This window comes from Triticum urartu, chromosome 6A, assembly GCF_056163025.1.
Source record: "Triticum urartu cultivar PI428250 chromosome 6A, HENAU_Tu73, whole genome shotgun sequence".
Classification (NCBI taxonomy): Eukaryota; Viridiplantae; Streptophyta; class Magnoliopsida; order Poales; family Poaceae; genus Triticum; species Triticum urartu.
The window spans coordinates 544,043,359-544,058,302 of NC_141878.1; the positions used below are offsets into that span (position 1 = coordinate 544,043,359).

Genomic DNA, 14,944 nt, shown 5'->3' on the forward strand with positions numbered 1-14,944 from the left:
TCACGCACGGGTTCACCGCATGCTGCTGCATATACCTACGATCGTTGCGGCGAATAAATATGCATGGGAAATCAGTAGTACCGGCAAGAATAAAACGCAACCGAAATCAATATCGGCTTCGATGTTCGATCGAGGCATGCAGCGCATGTTGTCTTCCGATTCTGAATATCTCGTTATGTAACTCGGAATCCATGGTCGAAATGACAGATTTTATATCTCAGCGTCAAGCCACGTAATCTGGCTACTTGCTGTTGGTTTATCGAGCAATTTTCAAATAATTTCAGCTCATAAAATCATTTTTAACCGGTCCCTTAAATTTAGGCCCTCGAACGGGTCCTCAAACCTTAACTCCTCAAAATGTAGGAGTTAAAAACTGTCCCTTAAATTTAACTTTCAAAAAAAATCTCACAAATTCATCTCAAAATAGAACCGCTGGATTCAAACACAAAGGTAGCACAATACGATACACTGCATAACATGAACATAAACTACTCGGTTCAAATTTAAACTAAATAAAACTAATCTTCTCCAGCCATGATTTTCTTCCAATCCACTTCACCCATGCCAGAGCCGAAGTCGGAGTCGCTAGATGAAAGATCGATCATTTGCGGTCAGGCCTCATCATCGACCTCCCACCGGACAGCACAGCCTCATCGGTTGTCTTCTTGTAGAGCTCATAGACCCTGAGCTCCTCAGCGACGAGCTCTGGATGTTTCACTCGGAGCGAGACCATGTACACCTCATCGATGCGCGGGGCCTCGATTTGCTCGAAGGCCTCCCGATTCTCCCGCACCTCGTGGCGGGAAACCACTAGGGGGGGGGGGGGGGGGAGTCGACGGTGATGAGCTCCAGGACATCATGGATGTCAATATCTTCGCACGACTGTCGTGGAGGCAGACCACCATCACGCCGTAAGTGTGAGCCGCTGATCCAATACAGCTTCCCCATGTACCGATCCTCGATCTCGCACACCCAGTCCTCCGCGGCCACTCCCCTCACGTCGTTGTACTTCCTCTTATGCGAAGAGGGCAGGTCCGAAATGGATCAGGAGTGGGGCGTGTCGATGGGTGCTCAGGGTGGCTGCGTGGCCCCTTCTGCCGCGACGTCGAATAGGCGTTGCCCATTTCGTCCGATTGGAAGAGAGAGGAGGTACCGGCAAGGAGGGTGCGGGGTGGATTAGGGTTGCTGCGGTGTGGGCGGGGGTGCCGGCAGGAGCTGCGGGGTGGATTTGGGCGGCACTAGCGTGGTTGTGGAGTGAGCGAGGGAAAGGATCATCGCAGGGGAGAAGGGTCGAAATTATCCTGAGACCAGGCTGCGGCTTCTCAAATATAAGCGGCAGTTTTGAGGGAGTAAGCCGGTTTTGAGGGATCGGCTAGAGATGCTCTAGTGGCTGCATATTGTGTCTCCCTCGGCCCATGCACATGTTTCCAATATATGGCAGATAGACAATATAAAGCTTCCTGTAAAATTCCTATAAACCAAACGCACCCTTAGAATATCTCCAGCAGATTGTCTATAAGGCTGAAAATGACCTTACATAAAAGAACGGAGGGAGTAGGATTCTACGACTCAGAATTTAGACTAGACAACATAAGGAGAAATAGTTGCATATCAAAATATCTTGGAAAGCTAAACAACAAGCTCACAGCCTAAGCTGGACATGCATCAGGGTTTGATTGCCACCAATGGTGAATCCTGGTCAACTGGTGGCAGCGCTCAATTACTAGAATGGCCAAGGAATAGGCTAAGTCGTGGAGATCCATTATCGCTCTGGTGTGGTGGAACACATGGAAAGAACATAATGCTGGAGTTTTTAGAAATTCCTCCTGCAGCCCAGGGCCACTAATTCTGAAAATTCAGGTGGAGGCCAAGGCTTGGATTGATGCTGGTCGTAGGCAGGTTCTGCACATTGCCGAACGACCCTTATAACCAGATTGATGTAACTATATGACCTAAACTCCCTCCCCTGTACTTCTCGTGCAGTTTGTAAACCTTTATTCCTTCTAAGAGCAATGGAAAGCAGTGATCTTGTCTTTTCGTCAAAAAAAAATTGTGGCTGTAGCCAGCCATGGCTGAGCCCCTCAAGCTCGTGTATAGAGAGGAAGGGAGATGGGAGAAAGAAGCGGGTGACCGGTGGATAGGTGATTACCATTATTTCTAAAACATATTTTATGTCTACTTTTTTCATCAGAATATATATATATATATATATAATATTTTTCAAATACTTTTGCTTTTTCCATACACATTGTACATCTTTCGTACACATTTAATATTTTTTAAATACATGATTAACACTTTTAACTTTTATGCATAAATTGCTTTTTATAGTGGATATTTTCGGAATATTTCTAACTCCAAGGAAAAGTAAAAAATAAAACAAAAAAGAATGCAAAAATGGGAAGAAAAAGTGAAAGAAAAAACATTGAAAACCTGTGTCCGCGCTGGGCCGGCCCAATGGGGCGGCTGCCTGAAGCGATACGTCCTACTGTCTCGCGTCAAGCGAGACATAGACGCGGGGAAACGGTACACGGTCACGTCTGTTCATACCAAATTACGTGGACTTTGTTCAATGCTTCGTCGATTTTTTGGTTGCCTCCCGCACTGCTACCAGCATAGCCGTTCATGAGCTACTCTATCTCATATCTCGTATGCTACAACGTAGGCTAACGGTCTACATAACATTGCTTGGCTTAAATTTCTCACGTTGGCTATTTCACTGGCAACTGAAAAAAGTTTTTCAGTTCAGTCGAGTTTCTTGCCACATAAAAGAGCAGTGCCCGAGGGTGACACGGGACCTCCCTAACTTTCTCCATGATGTTCCCTAGCGAATTTTTTATTTTACTGCAATGGTTGAGGAATCTGGATTATCCACTCTCAACTCAATTTGATCATAATTCATAATAGATCGTCTTGCAGTGTGTGCACCTTCTTCCTATTACGACCGTATGACCACTGCACTCATAGTCTCACGAACAACAGAACAAGTCGACCTCCTTTAGGCTGTGTTTGGTTGGACTTCAACTTCCAACTTCTAGGCCCAAAAGCTATAATCTATACCAAAGGGTGTTCCCAGGAAAGCAGATTCATAAGAAGTTGCAACTTCTTCTAGTGCAAATCCCGCAGCCCACATACCCCAACTTGTCCAGCTTCTCAGCAGACCGTTTTGCTAACTTACCTGAGAGTTGAGGGTTATTTACCCACCTTTGCCACTCCCAAGTGAAAACGATTCGCTGCCGATAAGAAAAATCTCCACGTACCATTGACAGCAAAAACTCCTAGAGGGAAAATCCCCTCGTCCCGAGCGACGGGCTAGGGTTTCTAGCCGCCGCCGCCAGCGCTACCGGCCCTCCACCGCCGCCGCCCGCGCCGCCTTCAGTGCTGCAGGCTCTCCACCGCCGCCCGAGCTACGCCCCCTGCGTATCCATCCGCCTCTGAGCAGTACGCCGCCCGCCCAGTGGCCCTTCCTCGTCGGTCGTCCGGCGCCGTCGACCGGAGCTGCGCAGCCCTCCACGGCGAGGTAGCCTCCGTCCTTACTCCCGCCTTCCTCCTCTTCCATCCCTGAGTATAGATTGCTTGCTAGTAGGTGGTGTATTTGGGATAAATTGTGTACAGATTGACTGATAGTACAGATTGCTTGCTAGTACAGGTTGCTTGTGCTTCTGTTGTGAATGGAGCCTATGTAGCACCTTTCTAACGTGAATTTAGTTGACATTGATTGCTTGCTATGTTCTGCTATGGTTAATTGGAAGATGTTTACATATTGTACAACTATTATACATGTGGCAGGGTATTAAAATTATTTTACTTGATTGAAGAATGACTGAAAAAGCAGTGTGGGATGATGCACGTCTGAAGAAAGTCATAGAAATATTCAGAGAAGAGGTTGAAAATGGGAATAGGCCCTTAGGTTATTTTACTAAGAAGGGATGGGACAATGTTATCGAGAAATGGGAAGCAAGAATGGGAAAGAAGTATCCCAAGGATAAATTCAAGAATAAATGGGATGCAATAAAAATGACTATGTGTTTTTCATGGAGTTGAAAAATGAAGCAACCGGGCTTGGATGGGATGATGCAAAGAGAACCGTTGTTTGCCCTCAAGAATGGTGGGATGAACATGTTGTGGTAAGTGTAGCAACTTTTTTTATTTGGCATGCTTTTCAATGATTGCATTACCTGATTTCTACTTTCATTTTCAGAGATGCCAAGAGAGGACGGGAAAGAAATGCAATCATTTGAAGTTCAAACGAGAGGGTCCGAAGCACCTTGAAGATTTACATGTCATATTTCACAAAGTACATGTCACAGGGGCTAGTGCTTCTTGTGCTGGAGATATATCTTCTGATGAATCAAGTGATGATAATGCGGTTCCTTTGAAGAAACTCGATGATAGTGATGAAATGAAGTTGGCATCTTTGAAGAAACCAAAAGCAAGCAAGAAGCGCAAGCAACCTTCAATAAAAAATGAGGAGAAGGAAGAGAAGAGTCCCTTCTTACGATTGTACAAGCAGACATGTGAGAAGATAGAAAGTGGAGTGGAGAAGATAACCTCTAGTGTTGAAGCATCATTGGCTCCTCCTCCAACCAACCTTGTCCCTACCATTTCGGAGGTTATGAAGTTGGTGAAAGATTGTGGTGTGAAAGAAAAAACTGCTCTCATGCACACAACCCTCACTCTTATAGTGAAGCCTGACTTTAGGGAAATCTTCAGTTTTCTTGAAACAAAAGAAGGGAGGCTTGATTATCTGGCGAGGGAGCATCAGAAGTAGATGTTGAAGCACGTGTTGTGAACCATATGTACTCATGTTGTAGAACTACATTTGCTTTCAGTGTAGAAACTTATTTTCTTATGTTGTGAACCGTATTTGCTTGTGTTGTGAACCTTATTTGCTTATACAATCATGTTTGCTTGTGTTGTAAGGGGTCCCAAGTTTCTCACCTCGTATGCAAAAGCATATCATCATTGCTTGCATGGCATTGCACAACTTCATTCGTGATAGCAAGTTGAGTGATAAAATTTTTGATAAATGTGATGCCGATGATGAGTATGTACCTCCAGTGCTACGACGGGAAGTAGCACCAACACAAGCGGATCCCGTTGAAGAGGAGGAGAAGGAAGATACCATGAATACTATTCCTAGTAGGATAGCCGATGCTTGTCTTGCGATATCAACATAGGTTAGCTATCTTGATGGAGGTCATCATCATGCGAACCATATGTATATTCTGTGGTGCATGCCTTTTGTAATATAATTATGGGGTCAATATCTATTTATATATAATATGTAGTATGCAACTTGAAAGTATAATCGTTGAATTTGTATGTGTTAGCTGTGAATCATCTAAATTGTCATGATTTTTCTTTGCAAAACGGTCGTTCTATTGCTGCCAATGTATATATCACTATTTTACGGTCAAGTTGCACATAAAAATATTGAATTATTGTCCAGGGTCATTACAGACAATTCATAGTCAAATCTGCAGTTTCATAGCTGTTTCAGCCAAACGACTTCCAGCTTTTCCACAGCTGAAAGTTCACAGCAGCTTTTTCACAGCTCACAGCTCACAGCAGCTTTTACAGAATCTGCAGCTCAACCAAACACAGCCTGTGTTTGGTTGGACTTCAACTTCCAACTTCTAGGCCCAAAAGCTATAATCTGTACCAAAGGGTGTTCCCAGGAAAGCAGATTCGTAAGAAGTTGCAACTTCTTCTAGTGCAAATCCCGCAGCCCACATACCCCAACTTGTCCAGCTTCTCAGCAAACCGTTTTGCTAACTTACCTGAGAGTTGAGGGTTATTTACCCACCTTTGCCACTCCCTAGTGAAAACAATTCGCTGCCGATAAGAAAAATCTCCTCGTACCATCGAGAGCAAAAACTCCTCGAGGGAAAATCCCCTTGTCCCGAGCGACGGACTAGGGTTTCTAGCCGCCGCCAGCGCTACCGGCCGTCCACCGCCGCAAGGAATTCTCTTTGGCTCTGGGTGGGTTGCTCTGGGTGGTTAGGGCTTTTATCCTCGCAAGGAATTCTCTCTCAAAGGCTTCGAGGTGGGTTGCTCTCAAACGACAAAAGTCGTACACTAACTCTGAGCAGCCAACCGTTTATGGTTGTAGGGGGTGGTCTATTTATAGCCACTAGGCAACATGACCTGATTTGTCCGAAATGACCCTTGGTCACTAAGGAACTGACATGTGTTCCAACGGTCAGATTTCAAATACACACGGCAACTTTACTTGGGCTACAAGAAAAGCTGACTTATCCAACTCTGGATATGATTTGCTCTCATTGTCTTCACTCGAAGACATAGGATTTTGGTTAAGCATCACTTCAGTCATTCTGACTAGTTCTCTTCGACCCCACTTAACAGTACGGTGGTTCCTATGACTCAACAAAGAAGAAAAAGAACGACGAAACATCTAAGTCTTCGCGCTCCACAGTCTACACACAATGTCTTCTCTTGTCATAGTCTTCAATGTGAATGTCTTCACATACCACCTTTGACTTCAATGTCTTCATACATTTTTAGGGGTCATCTCTGGTAGGAAATCCGAATCATTGGGGGACTACAACCTGAGTTATCCTACAATTCTCACAAACACATTAGTCCCTCAACCAGGTTTGTCGCCAATACTCGAAAACCAACTAAGGGTGGCACTAGATGCACTTACAATCTCCCCCTTTTTGGTGATTGATGACAAACTGGTTGAAGTTTTCAACGGGGATAAAATTATGTGAAATGTAAAGGATTTAGGTATTGTCTTCATAAGTGGCAAAGGCTCCCCCTGAAGATGTGCATATAAGTAATTTGCTTTTGGAATGCAAATGCACAGGGCAGGTTGTACTTGTGGAGATCCTCTTCAACTTATGACGACAATTCATCATGCATGAAAGGTATGTGAAGATAATGACATGCATAATGAAAAATGGACGTCTGCAGAATGACCTAAGTGCGGAAGTTATCATCGCACATGCGGTATTTATCATCGCATCATAGAATAGCAAATAAGTAGCAGACGACCATCGAGTTTGAGTGTTACAACTCAAAGAACCAAATGTATCAAAACGCGAGAGTTGTAAACACTAGGCAAAATATAAAACCACCGCCCATATGGACCTGCTTGAAGACTATCAAACTCATATGCTTTTCCCCCTTTTGTCAGTAAGGACCAAAAAGGTTTGAAGACATAGAGCACCTACTCGTTCTCATGAGGAGCTGGTGAAGCAGCATGGTCGTCGGAGTTGGTTGGCGGTGCAGACGAACTCGGTGCAGTGGTGATTCGCGCTGAAGGTGGTGAAGTAGCATCGTCTTCATCATCGATGACACATGCATTCACTGTTGCAGCAGAGGAGGAGAACTCAGATTCTTCAAGAGACAGAGTACGCCGCAGCACAGTCCTTCTCGGAGGTGTTGAGTCAAACTTGAAGCGTTCAGAGAAACCATCATCTTGAAGATCATCTTCAGAACACATAAGCATCAGCCCTTTCCATGTGCGCCGACAAGTTTCATGGGCGACAAAGGCATTCTTGGTGGCAAGGTTGCGAATCCTGTTTACGTCCACCAAGAGGCTTTGCATTTGGCGCTTCAGCCAGTCATGATGCTTATCCTATTTCTGATGAAGGGCAACCAGAAGCTCTCGGTCATTGAGAACACGAGATCGCTTCTTGGGCCATTGTGCAATGGTTCTTTCAGTGGCTTCAGTGAGGGCACGATGAGGTGCATGGGTAGTACCAGCCAGAGGATAAACACAAGTGACTGCTGGGTCGCCTTCAATGTGTTGTGAGAAACTTTTCTTATCAGCATTCTAAAGACTAAGGGGCTCCTTGGCAGGCTCTGGATAGATGGCTTCAACTGACATATCGACGTCAAGCAGAAAAATCCGATGATTGCGAGCAGAGGGCTGATAGGTGACAGCTGAGTGTAGTTTGGTCAGACGCATAATCCATGGAGAGTAAAACTTCAAGCCAAAGAGATCAGATCCTGATGCAGCAAGTTGGCAGATGAAGAAGTCTTGTGCATTGAAGCTTTTGCCGTGAAGAATATGAAAGACCAAAGTCTTCATTGCACCTTGCAGCTATGCATGTGGAGAATGTCCTTTGATGGGCCAGAGAGTTCGCCTTATAATGTGATAGATAGTGCGTGGCAGATACTCAAGGTCTTCAACAAAGAACTCCTTAGGATATTCAGCATCTGGAGGCAAAGGCTTCATCATGCTAAGCATCTGACTCATGTTGGGTTCAGGCTTGTGAAAAATGCTTCCCATAGCAGCACTGTGAAGCTGACAACCAGGTTCATAAAGATCTCCTGGAGTGGGCAGGCCAGTGAGCTCAATGATATCAAAGGCTTTGGATTCGTGATGAACATTGCCTGTCATCCACTCAAGGACCCAAGTCTTCGGATCCCTATTGTAGCCATGAATATGAAGAGTGACGTAGAATTGGAGCAGCAATTCTTCGTTCCAGTGCTCCTTGTCAGTGACGAACTACAACAAGCCAGATTCTCTGAAGCAATCCAGCGCTTCTTCCAAACAGGGCAGACCAGTTATGGCTTCAGTGTCAAGACGCATATGGGAAAAAAGCGAACTTGATTGTACAAGATGCATAAGTAATAACTGCGCTGCTGATAGCTCCAGAACCGATCAGAAGATACTCTTGCCTTAGAGTAGGGGTTCTTGGCGCTATTGAAGAAGGTGTTGTGTGCTTTGAAGCCATTGATATTGAATGATCCGGGTGCAGATGCAATGCCTCGAAACCTAGGCAGCCTTGGCATTGGCTTCTAAACCTGAGGCCTGCGCTCGACGTGATAGTTAAATTGGGGACCAGCAGAAGGTGGAGGAACAAGAAGAGGCCATTTGACAGTGATGAGCTGACCATAGTTGTATGCTTGCTCAATAGTATGTGGCCTTGGTGGCGGAACAGGAGCAGTGGCATCAACAGAGGCGTCAGGCTGCACATCTGTTGCAGCTGCATCATTGGCTTCATTGGCTTCTGGCACAGTGTTAGGTGCAGGCTCCACACTGTCTTCAGCCATGACCACATCATTGGCTTTAGTGGTGTTAGTGGTGGCAGCCTCAAGATTCTCAATCTCCACTTGAGGAGCTGGAGGGTCGGGCACTGACACGTTCACTTCAGGAACAACTTCTTCAGTGATGGGGGGAGTAGGGACACGTTCTTCTGCTTGTTTTTCTTCGGCTGATGCAGCAGGATTGTCTTCAGCAACTTTAACTTCAGACTCGGAGACGTTCACAGTAGGAGTGGCTTCTGGGAACACTTGACGTGCAACAGATTGGTGGTGCACTTCTCCTTCTGGAGCGCTCGTAAGAGGGACTTGGGGCCTTGGACCTTTGTGCAGCCTGCCTAACGCTGGCGACGCCTGTGAAGATGGAGTTGGATGGGCCTCAAAGTCATCTTCTTCTTCTTGCACTGGTGGGGTGACTTGTTGTTGAGGAGTACTAGGGGTTTCTTGTTGTTGTGGGTGATCAGCCCATGATGCATCCTGAGCAATTGGCGTCAGAGGACGACCAATACTGATGAGTTCGCTGTTCGTGAGAACAGGCGATGATACCAAGTTGTGCTCGATCTGAGGAAGAACTACATCATTTTCAACATTGTCATGGTGACCAATGTCTTCAGCAGCGGTGGAGTCAAATGCTGAAAAGTTTTCAGCTTCAGGAGCCTCTGTGGAAGCAGGCTCATGAACTATCATCCGTCGTTCTTGATGTGAAGAGTTAGGATGAGCAACCGAGATGGGCTCGACAACAAGGGGATCTGTGGGAGCAGCCCGATCTTTCTTGGTTTTGCGCTTCTTCTTGGAGGGAGCGACATCAGAAGCGTCGGGGTTTTTCCTCTTTCTGGCTTCAGCCTCGGCAGCCCTTGTCTTCTTCAGTTCTGAAGCGGTGGAAGTGACCTTTGGCTTCGAGCCGGACATACTGCTTGGGAAGACAATGCGAGGTTCTTCCTGCCTCGAGGGTGCAGATCTGTCAGTCGATGGCTTCTTCTTCTTCTTTGCAGCCATTCTGGGGTCGATGCCAGGACGCCCAAGAGCCTTGCGCTTTTCAGCTTCATTGTAGGCTTGCACGCACTTGTCAGCCAGACTCTTCATGCGCTCACGAGAACCTTTAGCTTCTTCTTGTTTCTTGAGAAAGGCTTCCTTGAGCTCGTGCAGCATAACCTTGAAGTTTTTGACATCTTGCACGCTGAGATTTTCCATGTGCTTCTTGAACTGAGCTTTCTCATAGTCAATCTTTTGCTTCAGTTCAACAATGCGCTGAGCTAGAGCTAGCTCAGAAGCAATGGCACCAGTGAAAGAGACGCTGAGGCCAATTGGAAGTTACAGATCGTCAAAGCTGAGATTGGCGGTTTCAAACCACTCATCAATGAAGTTGTGGATGATTGCCACGTCAAAGAGAGGCAAATCATTGAAGATTTCTGCTTCTTCCTTGCTCTTAATCTGTTGCTCAAGAGCGTCATCTGCAAGATCTTCATCACTGGACAGATCAATGTGTTCGTCTCGCAGAATGGCAGCAGGGGTCAATGCCTGATCAATATTCTTTTTCATCTCTGTCTTCTTGGAGATACGTGATAGATCTTCAGACTGCACACTGTCTTCAGGAGGTGCAGTAGCCAGTGGCTTCACACGTGAAGCTTTTGGAGGAGCAGCTGACTTTGAAGCTCTGGCCTTCTTTTGCTTCTGCGGCTTTGGAGCAGGAGCTGGGGCTTCATCGGTGTCGGCATCATCATCAAAATGATCTACTTTGGCACCTTGAACAGAAATGTGAGTGATAAGGCCATCAAGGTTGTAGAACGGTCCGATGATATTGGGTTCAGCATCGCGTGTGCCATCAGCCCGGGGAGCAGAAGGACCAGGGTTGAAGTCTAGTCCCAATGACTTCTTGTTTTCCTTGGCCGATGCATTTGCGTGCTGGAAGTCTACTCCTAGGTCACAAACTTGTATTTAAACCATTGTTCGGCCCAATATCTTCGAATCCATTGGATTCGTGTCTTGCGCTGATTGTAATCCTCTTCTGGATCTGTCTTGTACAGCTCTGAGAGGTCATCAGGCAGATCTCTTGATGTTCCCCATCGACGCTGTCTGCCACCCTTCCTTGCTGATTTCTCTGTAGCCATGGACTTCAAACTGAATGGCGTCAACACGTTCAAAGGCTTCAAAGGCTTCCGCTTGCTGGTCGAACAGGAACTGGCTTCGGGAGAGTTAATGTGATGTTGTAAGAATTCTGAAAACGAATGCAGACTATGAGAATCAAGGGATTCTCCCGCGGACATGTACCTGTGACAGCATTAGAGATGCGAGGGAAGGGGAGAGGTCATATGCATTCTCAGAAGATTTTGAAGATAAATCAGTTTGAAGACATTGACCTCATGGTGCGAAGACATTCACTTATGTGTTTGGAGTTGGTTCCAGATTTGTACGAATCCAGGAATAGGTACAAGTGAGGAATCTAACTTGTTATGAAGCTTAAGTGAATATACTAGGCATTATATGAGATGCAGACATGATAGATCTAGTATTGAGTAGGCAGAAACCACTTTCGGTAAACAGGATGAATTTCTTAGGATCAAAAAGATGGTAAAAAGAGAGTTTTATTTATCACACAATGAACTGCTAGATGGGAAGAGTTGGAGACCGAGCAGTTCAATCCACCGTGCCCTAACTTGGCGACGGAGGACACCTACGGCGGCGGCGGAGAGGACGAAGACCGCGGCCGGTGTGAGGACGGCATCGGTGAAGTTGCGGCAGCTAAGCGCTTCGTTGTCGGCGTCGTCGAGAGTTAGCGGTGGCGCTAGGGTTTGGATGAGGTGGAGAGGTGGAAGAAGGTTTTCTTGACTGCAGGGGACATGTATTTATAGGGAAGTATGCAGCACAGCGTAATTACGCAGGTGCCCCTGGCGGTTCACATCTGAGGGACACGTGGCAAGCATGCAACATACTCGGAGTTGTCCCACGTTCCCACGCCCGCCCGAACTGTCGGATGGTCGTTCCGGCTTCTCCGGATTTTAGGCAATAAGGATAGAGCATTTAAAACATACTTAATGTTTGTCTCTGTATCTTCTGCTGACAAGGACGCGGAGAAGACATTCGACAGTTTCAATAGAATGCATATGATTTGGACAGATAGAGTTTGAGATAGAAAGCATAGAGAGATTAGGGTCCGATCACATTCACTTAGTTCAAAAGATTCAACAAGGAATACGTAGCTATAAGTGAATGATGTAGAGGACAGAACACTAATATGTATATATCAGAAGACAATCAAATCAACATAGTGAAGATAATCATGAAGACAAGTTGAAATTGAAGACAAACCAAATGTGAAGACATAGCAAATGTAACGCCATGAGTAAAACACTTCAAACAGAAGAATTTTGTGGTGGCGTTACCCACCGTATAGGAAGTATTAGACCCAGACACGGCGCACAATTATCGTGGCGCTCCGAAGTCAAATTCCACGTTAATGTATTCACACTCAGAATGTAAGTCTTCATTGATTGAAGATATACTTTACTTCGTGTGTTGCACATCTATGTCATCAACATGCTTAAGTGTTAGGATGTGTGCCTGATCACAGGACATTTGAGGATTCCAAGATATTTAGCCCACACAGTAACTTGCAAAACCTCTTCTCATCCAAGGGCTTGGTGAAGATATCTTCCAATTGCTCTTCAGTGTTGACGTGTATGATATCAATATCTTCCTTCATAACATGATCTCTGAGAAAGTGATGACGAATTTCAATGTGCTTTGTCTTCGAGTGCTGAACTGGATTGTTGGCAATCTTGATGGCGCTTTCGTTGTCGCAGTAGAGTGGCACTTGCTTCAGATGAATGCCATAGTCTTTGAGTGTTTGCTTCATCCATAGAAGCTGGGCGCAGCAAGATCCAGCAGGAATGTATTCAGATTCAGCAGTGGAGAGAGATACACAGTTCTGCTTCTTTGAAGACCAACATACAAGTGATCGTCCCAGAAAATGACATGTGCCTGATGTAGACTTGCGATCCACCTTGTCACCAGCATAATCAGCATCCGAGAATCCAACTAGATCAAACTCTGAGGCCTTTGGATACCATAATCCTAGTGTTGGGGTGTGAGCCAGATATCTGAGAATTCGCTTCACAGCTAAGTGATGTGATTCCTTTGGTGCCGCTTGGAACCGGGCACACATGCAAACACTAAGCATGATATCTGGCCTAGATGCACATAAATAAAGCAAGGAACCAATCATGGAGCGATATACCTTTTGATCGAACTCTTTACCATTGTCGTCGGGAACCAGATGATGTTTGGCTGGCATTGGCGTCGTGTAGCCTTTGCAATCTTGGATTCCAAATTTCTTCAGGCAATCTTTGAGGTATTTCTCTTGAGATATAAAGATGTCATTGCGTTGCTGACATATTTGAAGACCAAGGAAGAACTTCAACTCTCCCATCATGGACATCTGATATTGCTCTTGCATCATATATCCAAACTCATCAGTGTATTTCTGATTGGTGCAGCCGAAGATAATGTCATCCACGTATATTTGGCACACAAACAGTTCACCATCATATGTCTTCGTGAAGAGAGTGGGGTCGAGGGAACCAGGTTTGAAGCCTTTGCTCTTTAGGAAGTCTTTGAGTGTGTCATACCAAGCCCTAGGGGCTTGTTTGAGGCCATACAGTGTCTTGTTGAGCTTGTACACCATATCATGATGTTTTGGATCTTCAAAGCCAGGCGGTTGTGCAACATACACTTCTTCGTCAATCTTGCCATTGAGAAAAGCGCTCTTCACATCCATTTGATGCAGAAGAATGTTATGATGATTTGCATAGGCCACCAGTATGCGTATGGCTTCAAGTCTAGCCACAGGAGCAAATGTTTCATCGAAGTCAATCCCTTCAACTTGAGTGTATCCTTGAGCAACGAGACAAGCTTTGTTTCTGACAACTTGACCATGCTCATCTTGCTTGTTGCAATATATCCATTTGGTGCCAATTATATTGTGCTTGCGAGGTTCAGGACGCTTAACCAGTTCCCATACATTATTCAGCTCAAATTGCTGAAGCTCTTCTTGCATAGCTTGAATCCATTCAGGCTCCATGAAAGCTTCATCAACTTTCTTGGGTTCAGATATTGATACGAATGCGAAGTGCCCATAGAAATTAGCTAGCTGTGTTGCCCTTGAACGAGTGAGTGGACCTAGTGCATTGATGCTATCAATTATTCTCTCAATCTGTACTTCATTTGCAACACGAGGATGTACAGGACGAAGATTTTGCTCTTGCTGATCATTTTCATCGTTAGAAGGATTGTCTTCAGGCTGAGCATTGTCTTCAGGTTGATCGGGTGCGGAGATGATAAGTTCCTCTTCAGGCTGAGCTTCAGATGGTATGATTTCTCCAGTTCCCATAAGTTTGATTGATTCACTGGATGGAACTTCATCTAGCACATTTGGCAGGTACTCTCTTTGCGAGCCGTTAGTCTCATCGAACCGCACATCCATAGTTTCAACCACTTTATAGTGAAAGAGGTTGAAGACTCTGTAGGAGTGCGAATCCTTTCCATATCCAAGCATAAAACCTTCATGTGCTTTTGGTGCTAACTTTGAAGTGTGATGTGGATCCTTGACCCAGCACCTGGCACCAAATACTCTGAAGTAACTGACATTTGGCTTCTTGCCAGTAAGGAGCTCATAGGATGTCTTGTTCAGAAGCTTATAAGATAAACACGGTTGATGATATGGCATGCAATATCAATGGCTTCGGGCCAGAATTTTCTTGGAGTCTTGTATTCATCAAGCATCTTCCGAGCCATCTCAATAAGTGTTTTGTTCTTGCGTTCGACGACGCCATTCTGCTGTGGCGTGTACGGAGCTAAGAATTCATCTGTGATGCCCAAAGTATCAAGATATGTATCTAGCCCAGTGTTCTTGAATTCAGTGCCATTGTCA

At 45.4% G+C, this 14,944-nt stretch overlaps 1 protein-coding gene across 1 annotated transcript; it reads left to right on the plus strand.

The window, feature by feature from the left end:
* The first annotated feature begins 4,034 nt into the window (after window positions 1–4,034).
* Window positions 4,035–4,771, plus strand: LOC147966190 (uncharacterized). Its single transcript, XM_087527971.1, has 2 exons — window positions 4,035–4,127; window positions 4,202–4,771. The coding sequence occupies exons 1-2, from the start codon at window positions 4,035–4,037 to the stop codon at window positions 4,769–4,771; spliced, it is 663 nt and encodes a 220-aa protein (XP_087384097.1).
* The last annotated feature ends 10,173 nt before the right edge of the window (window positions 4,772–14,944 follow it).